We start from the raw sequence: 24,366 nt of genomic DNA, 5'->3' as shown, positions 1-24,366 counted from the left end.
GAGGATAAAGCCGTGGCTAAAAGGCGGGCTTTGTGTGTCTCAGTGCCCACTGACTGACAGACTTTAAGCATATCTGCAATGGCAATATTTGGCGTTGTCATCAAAGGGCGCAGTGCTTGCTTACAGTCCTCATTTGCATTATCAAACGCAAGCTGGCGAACAATCACTTCTTGGGCTGCTATGTCCTGAACTTGCCGCTTGAGGGTGTTATACAAGCGATCTACAAATTGTCCATAGGGCTCTGCAGGGCCATGACGGACGCTTCCCCACCGACCCCCATGTTCTGTCTTATCATCAGGCACAGCAGACAGGGCCTCCTGAGCAGCAGCGGTAGTGGCTTCCCAATACATAGGATTAAGGGCTAACTGCTGGGCGATGGTAAAAAAGTTGCCCCCACCCGTCAACCCGTCAAAAACATCCGTATGGGTCAACATAACAGGGGCTGGGGGTGCAGCGCCAGCACCTGCGGCAGCAACCGCGGCTTGGTGAACTGCCTGGGCAGCGTTGTTGAGATTGTCACGAATACCATCAACGCGACGTTGGCAAGCCCAGTGCCAAGCTTGCATAAACAAAATCATTTGATGAGGCTGCATTACAGTACGGGCCAACAATTTAATGTCCTCTGGTACCATATTCTGTTGGAAAAGGGTCCCAAAAAGTCCCAAGGTATAAGGGGAATGCAGGCCATTGTCCCTGACAGAGGAATATAGTTCTTTTATGATTCTCAAGTCAAACTGTCCGTGCCGGGCTGGGCCTCCCCCCGGGGCGGCAGGAACAATCACAGGAAAAAGATTAGGGGTGGCAGAATCAAAAGCCAACAAAGGAGCAGCGGCACGAAGAGACTCTTGGAAAACAGTGGTAGAGGGCTGGACAGAAGGCGAAAAAGGTGGTGGAGGCAGCGGTGGGATAGAAGGAGCCGAAGGGGAGAAATCCGGTGGTTTAGGAGGTACATAAACTGGAGGATTCGAAGAAGGCAACGTGGGGTGCAGAGGCGAAGGAGGAGCCAAAAGTATAGGTGAGACAGGCGTTGAGGTAGCCAGGAGGATATTTGCAGGAGTTAGGCTTGACATAGCCTTGTAAACTTTACACCAGGCATGTAAAACTTTAACATCAATCTGAGGATGATTCTGGAAAAATTGTCCTATTTTATCCCAGTCTTTTAAATCAAAAGTGCCATCCTGAGGAAACCAGGGGCAGTGGGTGTCCAAAGCTTGAATAAGGGCCTTGAGATCAGCATCAAGCACAACAAGGTTGTTACTGGCCAGAAGGAATTTAAGGTCATCAAAAAATTTCTTCTGTGGTGCAGAGTGAGATTGCCCCATGATAGTGAGAACAGCAGAAAAAAGAGAGTAGTCGCTGGGATCCACAAAGGATGAAAAGGAGCGACAAAAGGAAGGGAGCTCTAACCGGGATCCAAAGAGGATGAGTGGTACCTGGAACCCTGGCCGGGTGTGGTCAGTGCTGAGAGGGCCGCAGCGCACGAAGTCCGAGAGAGGCTGTCTCACAAAGGCAGAAGGAAAGGGAGCACACACCGGGATCCGAAGTGGATGAAAGACACGTGGTGAATGCTGGACAATGAGGAACGACGTGGAGTCCGAAGTTATTCACACGGGGCACCAAATGACGAGGGCCTGCTCGCCATAGGAAATAAATCAGTCTCACACCAATGATATATTGAATAGGCCTAGCCAGCAACAACTGAGCTGAACCGAGCTGATCAGGCCCTGAGCATGCTCAAACTGCTGCGGCCTAGCATTTTATTATTTCACAGAACATTGTATCAACTCAACAGTAAAAGACAATACCATATAAGGAAAATCACACCACTATCAGGGCATGCTGTATAAACCAATCACAGGCTAGCATGAGGTGTCCACACGCTGATCATGCCTAACACAGCCTGCCCTGCCAAAAGGTCAGGCTGCAGTAAATTTCCACCCATGTGCCCATTTTCCCTATAGGTAAAACCAACCATATTCCCACAGTCCTTTTGTGTTCTGATTTTATTTTCTGAACCGCCTTGAATATAGGGCAGTATAGAAATCCAGTAATAGAATAGAATAGAATAGAACAGAATAGAATAGAATAGAATAGAATAGAATAGAATAGAATAGAATAGAATAGAATAGAATAGAATCATCAAGAGCTCCTGGGCTGGTGCTCACCTTTAAAATGCTATTAGAATGCTATTAAAAATATTGTTCCGAAATGCAGACACAGAAAGAGACCCCTTTGCATTTTCTCTTTTGCTTCCTTTCCACAAAGTCTCCCTCGTTTCTGGACGGGGGTCACTCTGCAGCGGCCCCTGATGTCACATATTATCAAGGCATTTTTAATGTTAAAAAAAGAACGGCACACAGCTCTGCTCCGTTGAGCTTCCGTCAAGGCTGTGAACAGTGGCACTGTTGTGGCGTCCAGTCCGCTTTCACTGCACCCTTCTGCTTCTCCCGGCTACCGCAGAGTATTTGAGCAGCGGTGTGTCTGTGTGGAAGGAATCTCAGCCATGCAGTGAAACTCTCATACAACAGCTTCTTCTATTCAACGAAGCAAAAGAAACAATTCAGCCAGGAGAGAGCAAAGACATGATGCTTCTCCTGTCGCAGCCAAAACAGAAAGTAAAAGCGTTCGTATAACAAAGTACAAAATCTGTATGCGAACACCCCCCCCCCCCCAGTGACAGGACGTCATTTCCCTTGAGCTGTTAACTCTGTAAGCTCTGGGTATCCTCACAGGCTCTCTGGTTATTGGGACCATTCCTGAACTTTTTTTTTAGCATTAAAAAATGTGTGTGTAGATCGGCCCTGTTTGCTTAAAAAGAGCAGGCGATGACATTTTGAGATGGGCGGCTGGCCGCTTGCCTAAAAATGAGATGTGCTTAAGCACTGAGAAGAATAATAATACTAGTAGCAACAACAACAACAAAATGACTGGGTTAAACTGGCCGCACTGCCTTCTCCCCACTGCTCCTTGACCGATTTTTCTTTCTTTCCAGTGGACGATGCCGTCCTGGACAGCGTCAAGCAGATCTTTGGCTTTGACAGCAGCAAGAAGAACTTGGTGGATCCTTTTGTGGAAGTGAACTTTGCCGGGAAAATGGTGAGCCAGCTCTGCTCCGTGAGTGGGGCACATGAAAGTCCCCCGTGTCTCCGAAAGCCAAAAATTCGGTTCTGGGTGTGAACCTGGGCATTACAATGGATCTGTCGGCTGTCTGGCCTCTGCTGTGCCCTTAAAGTGGGTCTGAGAAGTATAGCAGAACACATAATTGCATGGCATCGCCCCTTCTTGCACCCAGACCTTCCCCATAGCACAGAAGTGGGTCAAAAGCAGCCTTCACAAGCAGGCTTAAGCTGGCTCCCTCCATGCATGTGTTCAGAGCAGTACCGTATTTTTCCGTGTATAAGACGTCCCCATGTATAAGACGACACCTTTTTCTTTGAACCCAAAATGCAGAAATCGGGCCCAAACCTGAACCCCCACTCAAGCTGCGCATGCCAGAACCAGAACCCAAACCTGAGTCCAGGCTGCCTTCACCAGAGCCCCAACCCCTGTGCATTCACTACCCATGTATAAGATGGCCCCCCAATTTTTGACAATTTTTTTCTTAGCAAAAACATCGCCTTACATGGAAAAATATGGAATATAAAAGGGCGTTTGCGTGTGGCCTCCTTACCCAGGGCTCCCTCTCTGAGTCCCCCTCCCCACATTTAGCCCTGATATTCTGCCTGGGGTGGGGGGTGAGGATCATGATCCGGCGTTGTTTTGGGATGATGCGCAGGGAAGCCTTCTTCTCCCTGACCCCCGAACTCTTGTCTCCCCCGGGCAGCTGTGCAGCAAGATAGTGGAGAAGAACGCCAACCCCCAGTGGAACCAGACCATCACTCTGCCAGCCATGGTGAGTGTTGGACACCATATTTGCTGAATACACAAAGCTTCACAGCTTGTCTTTCATCGTACAAAGTCTGGTACCTTGCTTCATTTAAAGATTTTCAGAGACTTTGGGACTAAAGATTTCATTTCGTACTTGTTATGGTTTGAAGGAATTCTATAAAGACTGTCTATTGCGTATCTACATGGTCATCGTGTTGCCTAAGACATTGCTGGCCATGAGGAGGGAGCAGCCAGAGGGGCCTGCACTTCGGGTATGATCCTGCGTCCTGCTGAACTGCTCTCCTCTTGTGTTTCCCTCCTTAGTTTCCATCCATGTGTGAGAGGATGAGGATCCGGGTGGTGGACTGGTGAGTGAAGCAGGAGTCGTGCCCTCCTTGGCCCTCGCTCTGCCTCTGGGCTCCTCTTTTGCTACATGGGAGCAAATGGCAACCCGGAGGAAATCTGAGTTATCGTTTTTTTACTCCGATTGAGTGCTAAAGAGCAGTTTCCCACAGGAAAAGCAGCAGGACAAGACTCTCTCTCTCTCTCTCCGTGTCATAGAATCATAGAATTGTAGAGTTGGAAGGGACCCCATGGGTCATCAAGTCCACCCCCCTGCAAAATGACAAGGGATCTTATTGAAACCGTCCCAGAAACTCCAGCGGGTGCAGAATGCTGCAGCCAGGCTCCTCACGGGGTCTCTGCCATGGGAGCATATTCATCCAGTGCTTTACCAGTTGCACTGGCTCCCGGTGGAGTACAGGGTCAGGTTCAAGGTGCTGGTCTTGACCTTTAAAGCCCTTTGTGACTTAGGGCCCTCGTATTTACGGGACCGCCTCTCCTGGTATGCCCCGCAGAGGACCTTAAGGTCCATGAATAACCATAGTTTAGAGGTCCCGGGCCCTAAGGAAGTCAGATTATCCTCCACCAGGGCCAGGGCCTTCTCAGTGATGGCTCCGACCTGGTGGAATGCTCTGTCCCATGAGACTAGGGCCCTTCAGGATTTAACTTCCTTTCGCCGGGCCTGTAAGACAGAGCTATTCCACCTGGACTTTAATTTGAATTCAGCCTGATCTTTTATTTCCCTTCTCTTCTCTCCCCCTTCCCTTTTATGAAGATCACGCGCTCTGAGACCCCACAGCTAATTCTCCCCTGGTCTCCTTGCTGGCCCAATTCAGCCAGCTAGCCCTGGGGATTATCTAATTGATTTTTGAACTTTATTGTTATTCATGTTTTTATATTGTACTGTACTTTTATACTGTACTTTATGCTGCTTTTGTAATTAAGAGTTTTAAAGAGTTTAAATTTATTGTTAGCCACCCTGAGCCTGGTTTTTGAACTGGGAAGGGTGGGGTATAAATAAAAATTTATTATTTATTATTATTATAGAAGGTACCCCTACAAGGAGGAATCTCTGGGTTTTAGCAGAAGGAACCCCATGGGTTGTGGGAATGTTCAGGGTGGCAGGAGAGTATAAGGTACCCCTGCCCGTACGGGCCAGACTTGCCAGACTCTAGGGTTGTGCGCTCATCTCTATAGGCCGGGAGCCAGCGCTGTCCGCAGACACTTCCGGGTCACGTGGCCAGCGTGACAAGCTGCATCTGGCAAGCCAGCGCAGCACACGAAACACCGTTTACCTTCCCTCTGGTAAGCGGTTCCTATTTATCTACTTGCACCCGGAGGTGCTTTTGAACTGCTAGGTTGGCAGGCGCTGGGACCGAGCAACGGGAACGCACCCCGCCGTGGGGATTTGAACCACCGACCATGTGATCGGCAAGTCCTAGGTGCTGAGGTTTTACCCACAGCGCCACCCGCGTCCCCAGCAGGAGAGTATATATTGTTTATTAATAGCCTTCTTAACTTGCACTAGCAAATTTATTTATGTAGCAGAGTTACATACCCCTTTCTTACATGCACAGGAGATAACTGGTTGCAGGCTCGTGTGAGCCTATTATACAATTCAATCTGTCTCAGATTAAATTGTGCATTCCTGGTAAGTTCCCTTTAACCCCCCTTAAAAGAATAAAGACGCGACAATCTTATTTAAAGTCAATGAAAGAGGTTTACTCACATCAGTTCAGTTCACAGTTGGATCCCTGAAGGCAGATTTAGTTACAAATGTGTACATGTGGATCTACTCCATATGGGGGAATAATCCCAGTGCTTCTGCTAGCTGAGAGCTAGCATAGCATTCCTAGCTAAAAAGCTGGTCCAACAAAGAAGGAAGTCAAAAAGAGAGAGGTGTGCTGCGTGACTCGGCCTTTTGTTACCTGGACAGGTAAGGTCATGCCCACCTCTATCACATGCAAGGGAAGGATGCTCCAGCCAGGAGGAACAGGAAGTTTCAGCTGGCTGAACCAAACATCCCCTTGCATGTCCACTCTAGGAAAACAAGGAATGTTGTATTTGACTGCTCCCAGTGGATTACAAGGTATGAGGGATCTTCTTTTAGAAGTTGCCCCAGCAAAGAGGAAGCTCTGAGTTTTCGCAGAAGGAAACGAAAACTGTCTACAAAGTCCAAATCTAAGACGCTGAAATAAAAACGGCCCTTCTTGTTCCAGGGACCGGGTCACTCACAACGACATCATTGGCACGATCCATCTCTGCATGTCCAAGATCTCAGCTCCTGGAGGGGAACTGGAAGGTATTCTGACTTCTCTCCATATCATCTGACCTGCTCCTGGGAGTTGGGGGGGGGGAAGCTAAGGAGCTGGGAAGAGGGGGCCTTTCAGCTCCCGGGTCTGAACTGGAGTCTGAACTGGAAGCTCTCCTGGCGGTCAGAGAGCATCACTTCCAAAGTGAAGAGGGTGGGACTTCTTTAGCCCACCCAGGCTGAGGATCAGACCAAGAATGGAGGCTGCATTCTGCTTCCACCAGCCTCCCCATTGCACCTGCTCTCACCTCACCCCACACTGGTTTATTGCTTGCAGGAGGTTGGCGCAGAGTTTCCACTCGTGCCAGTTGCAATTACTGAGCATTTGGGACAATCCTGTCTTGGCACGTCCCAGGGCTTCTCCGCACTTACCTTTTGCCCTGCTCTTTTCCCAGTCACAGTCTGTGTCTGAGCGCTCTTTTTTCTTTTTTGCTTTGGTGATTTCCCTGCAAAAACCCACTCTTTAAAGCTCAATGGGAGCAAAGAGCTCTCTGCGGAAAACCCAATTTTTTCCTTCTTCTTTATTTAAGCTTTGTTATTCATTTTTCATATATATACACAACACCTAGTCATCTTCACTATCATCAGTTCAGTAAAAATATCACAAAAGATGCATGCAATTTTAACTCTGTGCTTTCTACACGAACCAGTGACTTCCTATCCTCTCCATGCTTCCTTTATATTAAACATCTTGCTTTGATTTGCCATTATTGATTTATAAAAATTCTCTTTTCTATTTCGATATCATTTCCCATCATATATATTATTTACAGAAATCATTCAAAGGCAGCTACCGTGTTTAGGTTACAGCTATTTTTCAAATAATTGTTGAAATTATCCCATTCTAGAATGAACTCTTGTTTGGGTTTATCTCTGATTCTTTCTGAAATGGAGGCTAATTCTGCATATTCTGTCAATTTGAGTAACCATTTGACTCTGATCGGGAGTTTGTAATTTTTCCAATATGTTGCAATGAGCATTCTCACTGCCGCGGCTGCATATAAAAAGAATTTTCTTATACCCTTGGGGATGTCAATACCCAGAAAAACGCTTCTGTTTTTCTCTTTTCTTTTTTTTAGGGAAATTTAACTTTAACATTGGGACGCGGGTGGCGCTGTGGGTAAAACCTCAGCGCCTAGGACTTGCCGATCGCATGGTCGGCAGTTCGAATCCCCGCAGCGGGGTGAGCTCCCGTCGTTCGGTCCCAGCTCCTGCCCACCTAGCAGTTTGAAAGCACCCCTAAGTGCAAGTAGATAAATAGGTACCGCTTTATAGCAGGAAGGTAAACGGCGTTTCCGTGTGCTGCCCTGGTGCCGGTTCACCGGAAGCAGCTTGTCACGCTGGCCACGTGACCCGGAAGTGTCTCCGGACAGCGCTGGCCCCCGGCCTCTTAAGTGAGATGAGCGCACAACCCTAGAGTCGGACACGACTGGCCCGTACGGGCAGGGGTACCTTTACCTTTACCTAACTTTAACATTAGTTTTAGTTCTAAGTGTACACATACATGCGGAAAACCCAAATTGACGTTTTCTCTGAAGAAGCACTTTGGAGGGTGGGTTATTTGTGTTTGCGGGGGAGGCTTTCGGACATGGAGCTTAAAAGAATGAGGCCACAGTTAATTGGGGATGAGTCCCCAGTTAATATCTGGCAGCGTCTGCTCTGCTGTTCTTTCTCTCTTCTCTTTGATTCCCTCCACCCCCAAATCACCCCCTCCTCTCTCCATGGCAGGAATAGGGAACCTCTGAGCTGTGGGCCAAAAATGTGGCCAGTTTGTAGGCACAGCCCCTCAGCAGTTCCGTGGCTCTTTGCAATCCTCAACAATCAATCCTCAACATCAATATTTGGCATTTGATTGTGTTTTTATATGTATTGGAAGTGGCTGGGGCTGCACAATGGGGGAAAAATGCTATAATTAAGTCAGAGATTAGATCCTTATAACAAAAGGGAAAAAACCCTATGGAAAAACGTGCATAAAAATTTCCTGCTCTATGGCGCCCTCTGGTGTTGCATGTTTATAGTGCATTCAAACTGTTGTTTCTTTTGTAATGTAGCTGATTCCTGGGTCAACCCAACCAGGTGGGTGGGGTAGAAATGATAAAATAATAATAATAATAATAATAATAATAATAATAATTATTATTATTATTATTATTATTATTATTACTGATCAGCTGGTTGTTGCTGCTTGCCTAGACCAGTGTGCTGTGCTTGGAAGCTGGGATTCCTGCATTGGCTTGGGCTAGAAGACTCTTTGGGTCCCTTCTGTGCCTGCCCTTGGAGAGGTGGGGTTTAGGAGCCCCCAGACCCTATGCCTGGCTTCTTTTTAAGTCCTCTCCTCCTTTGCCCCTCTTTGGTTCACGAGTTCTGGTCTTACCACCTCCCCTTTCCTGAATCCTGGGTGCGGATTCTGTCCCCGAGACCTGGAGATCCTAACATTCTGGTTTCTCTCCCGTTTCTTCGCACCTCAGAGGAGTTTCCTGTCCCTGTGAAACCTTTCCATGCCAACAACAGTATGTTCCTTTGCACGTGCAAACTTGGCTTCCCTTTCGCACTCGACACCAATACTCGTGTTTGGGGCATGCTCAAAATCCGGACTTCTTTTTTAAAATTGTGTGCAATTCTCTGTTTTGTTGCTGTTAGTAGTGTTAGTAGTGTGTCTGGCTTTTTACTGTCCCGGCTCCGACTGTAATGGCTGCTTTGTTCTGTTTTATTATTCATTTATCTATTCTGTTAAATTTATAAGCCGCTTGATTGTTAAAAAAAGCAATTAGCCCGACAAAACCTGAAAAGTTTTAACTTACCGAATGAAATTATTTTTCTTAATTTTTCTTAGGGTGGATCTGCACATAGGAAAAAACGCTATAAATAAGTCATTAATTAGATTGTTGTAATGAAAGTGGAGGGGATGTGGGTGGTGCTGTGGGTTAAACCACAGAGCCTAGGGCTTGCCAATCAGAAGGTCAGCGGTTCGAATCCCCGTGATGGGGTGAGCTCCCGTTGCTCGGTCCCTGCTCCTGCCAACCTAGCAGTTCGAAAGCACCTCAAAGTGCAAGTAGATAAATAGGTACCGCTCTGGCGGGAAGGTAAACGGCATTTCCATGCGCTGCTCTGGTTCGCCAGAAGCGGCTTAGTCATGCTGGCCACATGACCCGGAAGCTGTACGCTGGCTCCCTCAGCCAATAAAGCGAGATGAGTGCCGCAACCCCAGAGTCGTCCGTTACTGGACCTAATGGTCAGGGGCCCCTTTACCTTTAATGAAAGGGGGGAAAACATGTGCAAAATTTACATGCTCTCTGGTGCCATCTGGTGTTGCATGTTTATAACGCATTCAAAATGCTGTTTTTGAACTGAGATGCTGAGTCCTTAGTGAAAATGCGGCTGTTTTATCGTTGTGGTTGTTTTCCCCTGCAAACCTCTTTACAATCAAATGGCATGCAGATTTACTGAAACAAGCGAGCAAGCAAGCAAGTAGACAAACAAATGAGTTTTACGGAAATTCTGTGTCCTGGGACATGGCCCCCTTCACCCTAGTGAAGCACCCTTTGTGTGGTTCTTTTGGGTGGGCGCTGGCGCTTTGCTTGCATTGGTCCCCTTCCAGCTCACCGGTCAGTCCAGAAAAGTCCACATTTCTCAAGCCAGCGCTGCTCCTGCCTCCCGTCTCACCCTCTCGGTCTCCCTGCAGTCGACGATGCGCTGGGTTTCCTGCCCACCTTTGGCCCCTGTTACGTCAACCTGTATGGCAGCCCCAGGGAGTTCACGGGATTTCCGGACCCCTACGAGGAGCTCAACCTGGGAAAGGTGAGGAAAGTCGGGAGAAGCGTCCGGGGCGCGACCGGATGTAATAAATGGAGATAAACGCTGCGGCGTAGCCTCCGACATTTCCTCGCGTGGAAAGAGGGACGTTCTCTTCCCCATCCGCATCACTGCCGGAGCATCTCTTCCTGGTCAAGTGCAAAAGTCAGGAGAGGAAACCCGGAAAACGGCAGGATTTTAAGCGCAGGAATCTTTGAATGTGGGTATTGCATTCAGGGAAGCCTGAGAGGATAAGAAAACCCCAAATCAATAAACGAAATAAATCCAACTCACTAGCAGGGATAACTGATGCAGTACAGAATAGCTAGCCTCAGGCTGCCATATTTCCAGATGTGAAAATCCAGACACAACCAAACAGTTGAGAAAATTCACAAAGTTTTTGAGTTCTATTTTTAGAAAGACACCAAAGTTGTTGAGAAATAACCCAAGTTTTGCTGAGCATTTTAGGTTAGGTTGCCGAAGATCCAGGACAAACCACCGCTTTTCGGAAGTCCCCCCTGGATTTTCTGGTAATGTCCAGGAAAATCTGGACAAATGGCAACCCACCATGGCTCTGCCCAGCCTCCACAGCTGGAGCAAGCACTGCTTCATGGTGCTGGTAAGGCCAAGGTTGCAGGTTCGATCCCTGCATGGGGCAGACTCATAGTCCTGCATTGCAGGGGGTTGGTCTGGATGACCCTCAGGGTCCCCTCCAACTGGAAGCTTCCACGATTCGGAGGGCCACTTTCTGGAAACCCCTATTTTCATGGGAGAAATGATGGAGTTATCTGACCCCCGAGCCGTCTGAAGGCAGCCTTGTATAGGGAGGTTAATGTTGTATTATGTTTTTCTATATGTTGGAAGCTGTCCAGAGCAGCTGGGGAACCCAATGAGATGTGCGGGGGGCTATAAATGGGGAAATTATCATGATGCAATGGGATGTCCCTCGTTCCATGGGAGAAATGTTGGAGGACTTGGCTAGATCTCTTCTCCTCCACCCCCCAGGGAGAAGGGGTGGCTTATCGCGGCCGGTTGCTGGTGGAGCTGGAGACCAAGTTGGTGAACCACGTGGAGCAGAAGGTCGGGGACATCCCTCCTGATGACATTCTGCTGGTGGAGGTAAGACCCCCTTCCCTTTCGGACACAAGGCCAGGTCCTCCCAGAGACGTCAAAGAGCTGCCATTCCCTGCCGTCCACCTTGCAAACTCCTGCGCACTCTCTCTCTCTCTCTCTCTCTCTGTGTCTGTCTGTCTCTCTGTGTTTTTTTTTTTAAAAAATATTCTTTCAGTTGTGTTTTAAAATATATTCTTCTGGTCTGACCCACTTCTGTTCATCAGGAAAAAACCTCAGAAGTACCTTGTGCGTCTTGAATGATGGAAGAATCACCCAGAGAAAACAAACATACTCTGTTTTCTTTTTTTGTAATATACCGTATTTTTCGTCCCATAAGACGCACCTGACATAAGACGCACCTGGTTTTTAGAGGGGGAATGCAAGAAAAAAAAATTCTTTAAAGGGAGTGCTGAGCAGAGCCTGTATGCATCCCAGGCTCTGCTCAGCGCTCCCTTTCACAAGCCTCGTGGAGCGTGTGTGCGGCGCTTGCAGGCTTTTCCCCGAGGAGGGAGAAGGGCAGCCCGTCAAAGCCCCCAAGAGCTGCACACAGGCCCTGCATGGCTCTTTAAAGGGTGCGCGGCTCTTGTGGGCTTTTCCGGGAGGTGGGGGAAGGGACTGAGGGGCTAAGCCAGCAGCTAGAACAGCAAGAGTCAGCACTGCGCAGTGATCCCTCTTTCTGGCTTCTGGGATAGCCGTGCAGCCTGCATTCGCTCCATAAGACGCACACACATTTCCCCATACTTTTTTGGAGGGGAAAAAGTGCGTCTTATAGAGCGAAAAATACGGTAAGTTGAGAGGTGTATGTACCTATGTATAATATGTTTGTTTAGTGTTCTGGTTTGTGTTTGTAAGTACTGCATTTATCAATAAAAGTTAAAAAAGGAAGCAGAAGAAAGAATCACCCAGAGGTCCCTCCTGAGGCTGGTGGGCCGGGCGCTCAGAGCAGAATCCCAACACAAGGGAAAGACAGAAGTTTTTTGCCCAAAGTTGTTCTAAATATCGGAAAAAATATCGAAAAAAATTGAGGTTTTTGGGGCCATTTTTAAGGGGAATCACCCCAAACAGGGATTGCATTTTCCCAGACATTTCGACAATTTGCACCCAGACGCTGCTTCTGGAGGCCTATTTCTGGCTGTGAAAGACCAGCAGGTCGATTGCGGCATGAGATTTGGAGGACAAGAGAGTTTTGCAAAATTTGGAAAAGTGACTCCTAAGTTTGATTTATTGATAATTAATAGTAATCATATGGTCCTTGCGGAGGCCTTCCAGCTCTACATTTCTAATAATAATAAAATGCAAAAGTGCTTTTGTCTCCACTTTCAGGACTAGCTGGCCCTGGGGGAGGTGGATATTATTATTATTATTATTATTATTATTATTATTATTATTATTATTATTAGCATTTCCCCCAAGGAAAGCACAAGGTGGTGTCCATGCTTCTCTTCCCCCCATAATATCCTCACAACAACAACCTTGCAAGGTAGGGTTAGGCTGAGAGGAAGGTAGCGGCCAGCCCCCTGAGTGGGAATTTGAACCCCGCTCTTCCGGGTTCCACGTCCAGCACTCTAACCACTGCACCGCATTGCCACGCCCCGACTTCTGGGTCTTCTGAGAGTCTGGCGGACCCGATCCATGCCGCCTGTCTCCTTCCTCTTCCCCGCATGGCAGAAGTACCTTCGCCGGAGGAAATACTCTCTCTTTGCCGCCTTCTATTCGGCCACCATGTTGCAGAACGTGGACGATGCCATCCAGTTTGAGGTCAGCGTGGGCAACTATGGGAACAAGTTTGACAGCACCTGCCTCCCTTTGGCCTCCATCACCCAGTACAGCCGGGCCGTGTTTGACGGTAAGGACTAAACAGAACAGACTAAAACAGATTAAAAGCTCCTACAAACTTTCTAAGCATCTGGCTTGTCTTGTCTAAGCAAGAATGCTTTTAGCAGGTGCCAAAAAGCGGGCAGTGAAGGCACCTGCTTGGGATCAAGTGGCAGGGAGTTCCAAAGGGCAGGTCCTGCTGCAGGGAACGATCAGGTTTTATAGAATCGCACAATTGTGCAGTCGGAAGGGTTCCCTGAGGGTCATCTAGTCCAACCCCCTGCAATGCTGGCACCACAGCACAATGGTCCCCGAGAGGCGGCCACCCAACCTTTCCATCAAGTAGGAAGAGTCCGCCACCTTCGAGGGAGGCTGCTCTTCTGTCAAACAGTGCCAGGGATTCTTTAGCTGTGATTAACATGCGGAACTCCCTCCCACTGGAAGTGGACACCATCCTGGACGGCTTTAAAAGAGGATTGGGCAAATTCATGGAGAAGAGAGCTATTGATAGCTCCTAGCTGAGATGGCTCTGCTCTGCCCTCCGCAGTCAGAGGCCTCAGTGTTTCCGAATCCCACTTTCTAGAAACTGCAGGAGGGGGAAGAGTGTCGCTCTTGTGTTCGAATCCTGCTTGCTGGTGCCTCATTAGGATATCTGCCTGGCCCCTGGGATAAGAGGAAGCTGCAGACCCTCCAAGGGTCTCAATTTTCCAGGGACAGTCCGGGATTTACAGAAGCCGTCCCGGTTTCTGATCTGATCCCAGAATGTCCTGCTTTTCCTTAGGAAATCCCTATTTTCATTGGAGAAGTGCTGGAGGGGATGTGGTTATGTAACCCCCCCAAGCCAAGGACCCCCAAGCTATACAACCTTCAAAAGACATTGGAAGGCAACCCTGGATAGGGTTTTTTTCTGAAATGTTTAACCTTTTATTATATTTTAATGTATGTTGCAAGCTGCCCAGAGTCAGATGGGCGGGGTATCAATAGTAAGATTATTATCACGGAAGAGGACATCCCTATTTTCATTGCAGAAATGTTGGAGGGTGTGGACTAGATGGGCCATTGGCCTGATCTGGCAGAAAGTCAGATATATCTGTGTCTCCATCTCCTTGTCTCACTGCCTGGGGGCTTTTTGGTGTTTCCCATCCCTGTAGGCTGTCAGTATTACTACCTGCCGTGGGGCAACGTGAAACCGGTGGTGGTCCTTTCCTCCTACTGGGAAGACATCAGCCACAGGACCGACGTGCAGAACCGCCTCTGTGGTGCCGCGGACCGGCTGGTGAGTACCGTAAACGTCTCCCATTAACACGACCCGGAAGCTGTACGCTGGCTCCCTTGGCCAGTAAAGCGAGATGAGCGCTGCAACCCCAGAGTCGGCCACAAAGCCACTCCCGACCTAATGAGGGGGTGGGGTTGCGGGATCACGCCCCCAACTACAATCTCGCGGGGCTGGCGTCAGCCCCGCGGGACTCAGGGATTCCCCTATCTCATACATATTCATCACCCTCAGCGCCAGCCAATCCGATGGCGCTGGGGGCGGGCTTGCCTAGTACACTTAAGGTCAGGGCAGGGGGGGAGGAACGCCATCACCTCCCCCAAATCTTGATGGGTAGTTCGTTAAAGGACTCCGAGGGGCGTCGCCTCGTCCGAAACCTACGAAGGCTAGGGCCTAAAGCTCGCCCCCGAGCGGTAACCCCTCGGGGAGCGCCCCAGGGATGTGCATCTCGGGGTCTCCCCCTGTTGGTGCTTAACCCCTTCCGGTTAGTCTGGATAGTCTGTTAGGGCCAATGCCTAAAGCCAATACCGCTCTTACCTCTAATCAATAAAGTTGTGGCCATTTTCGCCCATTAACCTAAATTCTGGTGTCCGGTGTCTTTATTTACTCCACTTGTGTGAGGGGGCGGGTATAGCCACGCAACTGGACCTAACGGTCAGGGGTCCCTTTACCTTTAAGGAAAAGTGGGACGTTCCTGGAAAACAGGGACCCTTTGGAGGGTCTGAGTTTGCCAAGCAGTGCCCCCTCTGAGCATAGGAGTGAGATGCTGCCAAGGCCTCCCTCCTGTCAGCAATTGGGCTGCAGCATCCTGCCCTCGCTGCAGTGCCAGGGAAGCCCCAAGTGGAGCGCACTGCAGTAACCCAGACTTGAAACAACCAGCGCATGAGCTGCTGTGGCAAACCTCTCCGTGTCCAGGAACGGCCACAGCTGGTGAAGCAGCCGCAGCCGCTCAAAGGCACTTCCAGCTGTTAACGGAGAAATCTGAGGGCTCCCTTGGGCAAAAACAAAGAAACAAGGAAACCAGCCAGGAATACCAGAGCAAAACAGCAGCCAGTAGGCTTGGTCTTTATTGAAGACTGTCGGGACAGGACTCCCACCTGCCACCAGGTGGAACAAGATGGAAGCCCCGAACAAAAGAGCCCCCAAACTTTTATTACCTGCTAATCCCCCTGTTGAGGGACACAGGTGGCTCTGTGGGTTAAAGCCTCAGCGCCTAGGACTTGCTGATCGAAAGGTCGGCGGTTCGAATCCCTGTGGCGGGGTGCGCTCCCGCTGCTCGGTCCCAGCGCCTGCCAACCTAGCAGTTCGAAAGCACCTCCGGGTGCAAGTAGATAAATAGGGACCGCTTACCAGCGGGAAGGTAAACGGCGTTTCCGTGTGCGGCTCTGGCTCGCCAGAGCAGCGATGTCACGCTGGCCATGTGACCCGGAAGTGTCTCCGGACAGCGCTGGCCCCTGGCCTCTTAAGTGAGATGGGCGCACAACCCCAGAGTCTGTCAAGACTGGCCCGTACGGGCAGGGGTATCTTTACCTTTACCTTTAATCCCCCTGTTACACCCCCCCCCCAAACTACATCACTAATACATCATGGTTATATCATGAAAGGGGAGGTCTGGTGGCAGTAATCTGAGCATCCTGGACCCTGCCCCGTGGTTCCCCTTGCCCTCCACCAAACACCCATCAAGTGAAACAAAAGAGATCTTTACATTTCCCTGTTTCCCAGCCAAGTTCATCACACCCTTTTGTCTTCACCTGGGTTTGTGATTTCTGGAATGGCTACCTGTCTGGCACTCAGGTATCAGGATGCCAGGAATTATCCCTCAGGCAGAGGGGCTGCTGAGTAGCTGAGCTCATGTGTCTATATGAATTTCTGAAGTTTTCCCAGTGAGCCAGTACATAGAGACATTTATCAGCGAATTCTTACATTTGGTATCGTGCAGCAGAGGCCCTTTGAATAGCTAGGAAGAAACTGTGATGAAGTGTTTTGTGGGGACAAATCACAAAAGTGATTGTGCTGGTTTTGGTAGTGGGCTGCATGTGCATGATATCTGCTGGAGGGGCAACCCCCCCAACCTATACATAAATTCCTGCAACACAGCTCCCCCCCGCTTCCGCACCCACAAGCTGGCAGTCTTGCCTAGTGGTCTGTGTGCACGTGTGACTCCAGCGGTGTGGTTTTTTCTCCCTCTTTCTCCCCAATGTAGGAAGAGAACTTGGCGCTGGTCCAGCTGGCCATCAAAGCCAAGTGCTCCGTGGGCGACCTGGACACCCTTGTCGCACGGCTGATCGATGAGGTCATCGCGGACTGCAGGTAGGGGTCTGTGGGGCCACCAGCCTCTTTCTGTGGGGTTGTTACGAGCCGGGTTGTTTGGGTTGGAGGGGGTCCCTGGCAGCAAAGAATGCCCTCCTTCTGGCTGGGAGCATCGGCCGAGCCAAGGCACGGATTTGAAAAAGCGATACTTGAAGCAGGTCGTAAATTTCCACTCGGTGGGCTGTCTACCTGAATGGGCCTCTTTGTGTTTTGGGGCAGACCCTCAATCGGGCGGGGGGGGGGCAGACAGCCGCCTCCAGTTCGCGGCCTCACGACTGGTTCCTAACTCATACCCTCCAACATATCTCCCAGGAAAACAGGAACGTCCTACAGCAGAATAATAATTTTACTTTTTATACCCCTCCCCTCTGACTGGGTTTCCCCAGCCACTCTGGTCAGCTTCCAAAATATATATAAACATAATAAAACATATTTTTTTTAAGCTTCCCTCTACAGGATTGCCTTCAGACGGCTCAGGGTCTGATAATTCCCCACCCTCCAACATTTCTCCCATGAAAATAGGGACATCCCGTCGCATAATGATAATTGTACTTTTTATACCCCACCCATCTGACTGGGTTGCTCCAGCCACTCTGGGCTACTTCCAACATATAGAAAAACATAATAAAACATTCAACATGTTTTTTTTAAAAAAACACTTCTCTATACAGGGCTGCCTTCAGAATAGAATAGAATAGAATAGAATAGAATAGAATAGAATAGAATAGAATTTATTATTTATACCTCACACATCTGGCTGGGTCTCCCCAGCTACCCTGGATGGCATATTAAAATACAGTGGTCTGTTAAACATTAAAAGCTTCCCTAAACAGGGCTGCCTTCAGATGTCTTCTAAAAGTCTGGTAGCAGTTGTTCTCTTTGACATCTGGTGGGAGGGTGTTCCACAGGGCGGGTGCCACAGCCGATAAGACCCTCTGCCTGGTTCCCTGTAACTTGGCTTCTCACATTGAGGAAACCTTGGAGCTGGACCTCAGTGTCCGGGCAGAATGATGGGGGTGGAGACACTCCTTCAGGTATACTTTAAAGCTGTTTAGGGCTTTAAAGGTCAGCACCAACACTTTGAATTGTGTTCGGAAACGTACTGGGAGCCAGTGTAGGTCTTTCAAGACCGGTGTTATGTGGTCCCGGCGGCCGCTCCCAGTCCCCAGTCTAGCTGCTGCATTCTGGATTAGTTGCGGTTTCCAGGTCACCTTCAAAGGCAGCCCCACGTAGAGCACATTGCAGTAGTCCAAGCGAGAGATAACTAGAGCATGCACCACTCTGGCGAGGCAATCCACGGGCAGGTAGGGTCTCAGCCTGCGTAACAGATGGAGCTGGGAGGCAGCTGCCCTGGACACAGAATTGACCTGCCCCTCCATGGACAGCTGTGAGTCCAGAATGGCTCCCAGGCTGCACACCTGGTCCTTCAGGGGCACAATCACCCCATTCTGGACCAGGGATTCCCCCATACATGCCCTCCTCCTGTCCCCCAAAAACAGTACTTCTGTCTTGTCAGGATTCAACCTCAATCTTCTGGCCCCAATCCATTCTCTAACCGCCTCCAGACACTCACACAGGACCTTCACTGCCTTCGATTTCAAAGAGAGGTAGAGCTGGGTATCACCCGCATATTGATGGACACCCAACCCCCCTGATGATCTCTCCCAGCGGCTGCATGTAGATGTTGAAAAGCATGGGGGAGAGGACAGAAGACTGAGGCACCCCCACAGATGACTCGAGGGTCACATAACTCCATACGTTCCAACATTTCTCCCATGAAAATAGGGATGTCCTAAGGAAATGAGGGATCAAATCAGAAACCAGAATGGCTTCTTTAAATCTTTAATTTCCCCTGGAAAATAGGGGTTCTTGGAGGGTCTGCTAACTGGGCATCTATGGCCTGTTCTCGACAGGTTTGCAAGAAAAACCATAAGGACCTGCAAGGATTGTGGTCGTTTCCCCTTTGAAGAGGCAGTGTGCCTTACAAAATACCCCCCTCTCCCTGCAAAGAGTCCTTGGTTCTTGGGTGCACATTTGTGCCCTGTAGGCTTCTGTGTGTTTAAGGAATATCACATATTCCAGCATGCAGCGAGAGACTGAGAGAGAGGGGTGTGTGTGTGTGTGTGCTGGTCTCTTGCCACGAAAGGCATCTTGCATTGCCTGAAAAATTTAACAAGGGTGAAGCAGGCTTTGGTCCATGCAAGCTTCTCTCATGGAATCAAAGAAGGGTCAGGTGGGAAGGGACCCCTGGGGTCATCCAGTCCAATCCTCTTCAATGCAGGAATCTCAGCTCAAGCATCCATGGCAGATGGCCATCCAACCTCTGCTTATAAACCTCCAAGGAAGGAGAGTCGATCACCTCCCGAGGGAGTCTCTTCCACCGCCAAGCAGCTCTTAACTGCCAGAAAATTCTTCCTAATGTGGAGACAGAATCTCCTTTCTCTTCCTTTGAATCTGTTGGTTTGGAAGGTCCCTTCTGGAGAAGCAGAAAACCATCTCGCTCCATCTTCTGTGTTTCAGATATTTGAAGAGGGCTACAAATGAGCAGAAGGGATAATAATAATAATAGTTACAGATAGGTAGCCGTGTTGGTCTGCCATAGTCAAAACAAAAAAATTTTTTTCCTTCCAGTAGCACCTTAAAGACCAACTAAGTTAGTTTTTGGTATGAGCTTTCGTGTGCATGCACACTTCTTCAGATACACGTGTGTGTATGCACACGAAAGCTCATACCAAAAACTAACTTAGTTGGTCTTTAAGGTGCTACTGGAAGGAAATTTTTTTTTGTTTTAATAATAATAATAATAATAATAATAATAATAATAATAATAATAATAATAGATGATGATAATAAAATTGGTGATAATAAAATAAAAATAAAAAATTGATGATGATGATGATGATGATGATAATAATAATAATAATAATAATAATAATAATAATAATAATAATAAAAAATTGATAATAATAATAAAATTGATAACAACAACAACAACTTATTACTTATACCCCGCCCATCTGGCCAGGCCTCCTTAGCCAATCCCCACAAAAGGAGATTGTGACTCAACAGAGGTGCTGGACTCTCCCTTCTCAGAGGTTTTGAAGCAGAGCTTGGATAGCCACCTGCCAGGGAACATTTAGTTGCGATTCCTGCATTGCAGGGGGTGGGATTGGATGGCCTTTGGGGGTCCCTTCCAACCCTACCATTCTATGATTCTATGAATAAGCTGCCTTGACTGCTGGCTTTTGAAGGGGTGGAAACCATAGGTTAGGCCAGGCGTAGGCAACCTAAGGCCCGGGGGCCGAATGCGGCCCAATTGCCTTCTCAATCCGGCCCGTGGACGGTCCGGGAATCAGCGTGTTTTTACATGAGTAGAATGTGTGCTTTTATTTAAAATGCATCTCTGGGTTTTTTGTGGGGCATAGGAATTCGCTCATCCCCCCCCCAAATATAGTCCAGCCCCCACAAGGTCTGAGGGACGGTGGACTGGCCCATGGCTGAAAAAGGTTGCTGAACCCTGGGTTAAAGTAAAGGTAAAGGGATCCCTGACCATTAGGTCCAGTTGTGGCCGACTCTGGGGTTGTGGCGCTCATCTCGCTTTACTGGCCGAGGGAGCCGGCACACAGCTTCCAGGTCATGTGGCCAGCATGGCTAAGCCACTTCTGGTGAACCAGAGCAGCGCACGGAAACGCCATTTACCTTCCCGCCGGAGCGGTACCTGTTTATCTACTTGCACTTTGACGTGCTTTCGAACTGCTAGGTTGGCAGGGGCAGGGACCGAGCAACGGGAGCTCACCCCGTCGCGGGGATTCGAACCGCTGACCTTCTGATCGGCAAGTCGTAGGCTCTGTGGTTTAAACCACAGTGCCACCCGCGTCCCCAAACCCTGGGTTAGGCAAAAGCTAACTGGGAGCCACTGGCAAAGTCCAAATGGCACAGCTGGAAACGCTCCAGGAACAAACTGTTCGATATGCTGGATGGGTGTCATTGCATCTTCCTAGCTCCTGGTGTTTTTTCCTGAGCCCCCCAGAAGGAGTTTCTCTTGCTCTCTCTCTCTCTTTGCCCCCCTCGCTGACGCTTCTCCCCCCGATAAGAAGACGTCCTTGTTTGCAAACGGCCCAAGACAACCCCTGGTCTGCTGCGCGTGTGTCATACGTGACCTGGGTCAATTCCCGGGACTTTGGTTTCCCGGAGGGAAGCCTCCTTCCAAGAAAAACTCAATGAAACCGGGGAGAGATATCGCTGGCAAAGCTGCCAAGCCGGCGTTTTGTGCAGGCTGGGCTCCTGGCCTCCCTCTCCCCCCTCCCTGCCCTGTGGTCTGTCGCTTCCGCTTGGAATAAATCACTGAGCCACAGCAGCTGTCCTGGGAGAAGCGGAAATGATGTCGTGTTGATGGCAACAGCGGGGAAGGCGGCGGTTGCTCAATGCAGGGTGGTTTTGGTCCAAATAACAGGCAATTACTGGACAAAAGATGTCTCAGTGTCCAGAGTTGGCTCCTTTCCATCTTTTCACGGGGGACGGTCTTCGCTTTCAGCTCAAACCTTTGCTAAGTTCTCTTCTCCTTGCAGCTCAGAGCCAGGAGATCCTGGAAGAACTCAGAGGGTGGTTCCTTGACAAATTGTTGCAAGAGGCAGACAGCACTGGGGGGGGGGGGGGGATTAAATCATGAAATATTTAAGCCCAAAGGCTCCTTTGCAACGGAATGGCAGAGCTCTATTATGGATAAAGCTGAAAACAGAACCCCCCCCCATTTTATAAAACTTAAACTGTTTGTTGCCTTTGATGCAAAGCATAGTCTAGGACGCGGGTGGCACTGTGGGTTAAACCACAGAGCCTAGGACTTGCCGATCAGAAGGTCGGCGGTTCGAATCCCCGCGACGGGGTGAGCTCCCGTTGCTCGGTCCCTGCTCCTGCCAACCTAGCAGTTCAAAAGCACGTCAGAGTGCAAGTAGATAAATAGGTACTGCTCTGGCAGGAAGGTAAACGGCGTTTCCGTGCGCTGCTCTGGTTCGCGAGAAGTGGCTTAGTCATGCTGGTCATATGACCCGGAAGCTGCACGCCGGCTCCCTCGGCTAGTAAAGCGAGATGAGCACTGCAACCCCACAGTCGTCCGCGACTGGACCTAATGGTCAGGGGTCCCTTTACCTTTACCTATAGTCTGGGATAAGAAGTCCTTTGGCTTTAATTGGACCTGTATCGCCTGAATGCCAGCTTCCGGGTTAGGGTGGGATATTTCATTTTTAAAAATATGTATCATGTTGTTATATGTTGAAAGAATTTAATTTGAAAAAAGAACCTGTGGCCTTATCAATCTGAATATGTCTGATCTTGGAAGCTAATCAGAGTTAGGGTTGGTTAGTACTTGGATAGGAGCCAACTGGGAATACCAGGCGCAGTAGGTTCAATTATTATTATTTTTTAAAGACAATGAGCCTATGCACGTTTACTTGGGAGCAGGGCTGGGATTTCTGACAGGCATCTGAACAGGGTGCTAGGTTAGATGGGTCCCTTTGGACTGATCCAGTTCCAATGCCCTTGTTGTGTTTACTTTCCCGAACCCAATAAGTTGATGGGAATAGAACTGTCCCTTGAAATTCACGCTTCTCCAAATTTTGTGGTAAAGGAAAGGGTGTCTTTAGGCGCATGCAAAGTGCATTTCCAATGGAGGGCAAAGAAAGGAAGGTGTCAGATAGAGGCATGAAGGGTGGAAAGATTTCAGATTTGTTCAGGAAGGCAACCGATTCTGCTTTTCAAAAAGAAATGCTGACTCAAGATGTTTGTCTGGGGAAATCGATCTCTGGGCTAGACCGAAGGAGCCGTAGCTCAGACAGCTTTACGATCCGCATCAATCACTTACAGCGGGTCCGGCACGCTTCCTCCAGAGCTGCGCAACAACTCCCAAGGAGCCCTGCTGTCTTCTCTCAGTCACGGCTTTTTAGCAGAGTAGAAACACGCAGCGTGTAAAGCAGCCTTACTTCTCCAAGCAAGCATACATAGACAGGTGTGCCTATATACAGCTCTTTATTAAAACATTACAGCATCAAAGGTCCGTCACTGCAGGCAGCCATTGCTGCAAACATGTCTCCCTCTCAGATACACAGAGGGAAGTGAAAGTACAGGGAAAAACTCCTCCTTCTTAGCTTCTGTCTCCGCCCAGCTGTAAGCTGACGTTAGCAGGTGACACACACCAGGGGAATTTAACCAGATAAATTCTGAACCATCACACCCCCCCTTGTGTCCCTGCGTGATACCTGTGCAACATCTTCAGTAACACCTTGTGAGATCGATCCCTTCCCCAATGCCTTGTGCCCTCCCTTGGCAAACCTGTTTGGCATTTGTGGAACCACCTCACAGCTCTCAGAATCGCACTGTGCGAAACTTACCCACGCACCTGTGGCCTGATACCTCTCTGGTGGGATACCTTTCGTTGTGCGACTGGACCTCCTAGGCACAAACTCAGGTGTTCCCCCTGACTCACTTTGATCAGCAGGTGTATCCTCTGCATCATGGAACTCTCCCTCTGACTTAAAGCGTCTTCGAATCCTCTCCATTACACTCACAGGAGAACTAGGCTGACTCTTGGGCAGTCTCTTAACAACTTGTGGAGATGCCACATCCTGCTCTTGACCCTGGTCAGTGACCTGGTCGTCATCAGCAGCCTCAGCCCCTTCTTCCTCCTCATCAGAACTGTCTTCTGGGTCAGAGAGACATTCTGAGAGAACATCACGCCTGACAGGAGTCTTTGACCTTACACCCTCCTCTAAGAACTCAGCGTGTTTACTGATCAGCACCTTACTCTGATTACCTGATGGGTAAGCAAAACGCCATGCACGGGCATCTGGCTCATACCCACAGAAGATCATTTTCTGGACTTTGGCTCCATCTGGCCCTTGCAAAGCCTTAGGCAAAGTGACAAGCGCAGGAGTCCCAAAAGTCCGCAGAAAGTGAACCTGGGGTTTGCGGCCATTTAACAAAGAAAACGGTGTGTCACCTACCAGTGAGTTATAGACACGATTCCAGGTGAATGACACAGCCCTAGTAGCCTCCACCCAAAACTCAGGAGGCAACCTGGCTTCTTTCAGCATCACCTGTGCAGCCTTGACCAGAGCTCCACTCCTCAGCTCTGCCCCCCCCCTTGCTGGGGTGAATTAACTGTGTGGCGTATCCCTCTCTTCTGCAAGAACTTCTGCAACGCAGAACCAGTGTACTCAGCATTTCTGTCACTGATGATCGCTTGAACCCTGGTGGAGAACCTCTGTTCCACCCCCTCAATCCAGCTCTTGATCAGCTGTGCTGCATCCTCCCTGGATTTGAGACCAAGACACCAGGAATTCTGTGAGAAATCATCCAAAAAAGTTAGGAGAAACCTGGCCCCCCCTAGACTTGGTTCCTTGACAGGACCGGCCAAATCTATGTGTACCAACTCAAAAGGTTTAGTGGCCACACGTTCCACCTTTGGGTAACTGCACCCTCTCACCTTTGTCTGCTTGCAAGTGTCACAATCAATGGCACTTCCACAATTTCGAATCCTACACCCCGTGGT

General features: G+C 49.2%; 1 protein-coding gene across 8 annotated transcripts in view; it reads left to right on the top strand.

Moving 5' to 3' along the window:
* Positions 1–24,366, top strand: part of DYSF (dysferlin) — a 188,901-nt gene that overhangs the window by 43,675 nt on the left and 120,860 nt on the right. For 4 of the 8 annotated variants that reach the window (XM_081924735.1, XM_081924734.1, XM_081924739.1 and 1 more), the window contains exons 13-22: positions 2,993–3,096; positions 3,824–3,892; positions 4,192–4,235; positions 6,429–6,511; positions 8,989–9,030; positions 10,203–10,318; positions 11,318–11,431; positions 13,094–13,271; positions 14,392–14,516; positions 16,717–16,823. In XM_081924735.1, the coding sequence (XP_081780861.1) occupies positions 2,993–3,096; positions 3,824–3,892; positions 4,192–4,235; positions 6,429–6,511; positions 8,989–9,030; positions 10,203–10,318; positions 11,318–11,431; positions 13,094–13,271; positions 14,392–14,516; positions 16,717–16,823 (982 nt within the window). The remainder of the gene's footprint in view (positions 1–2,992; positions 3,097–3,823; positions 3,893–4,191; positions 4,236–6,428; positions 6,512–8,988; positions 9,031–10,202; positions 10,319–11,317; positions 11,432–13,093; positions 13,272–14,391; positions 14,517–16,716; positions 16,824–24,366) is intronic. The other 4 variants (XM_081924740.1, XM_081924737.1, XM_081924736.1 and 1 more) reach the window with 1 other exon arrangement.

Source organism: Podarcis melisellensis, assembly GCF_964234715.1.
Source record: "Podarcis melisellensis genome assembly, chromosome: 9".
NCBI classification, from domain to species: Eukaryota; Metazoa; Chordata; class Lepidosauria; order Squamata; family Lacertidae; genus Podarcis; species Podarcis melisellensis.
The sequence above is the reverse complement of the archived record's forward strand: the minus strand, read 5'-3'. Positions and strand labels throughout refer to the sequence as shown.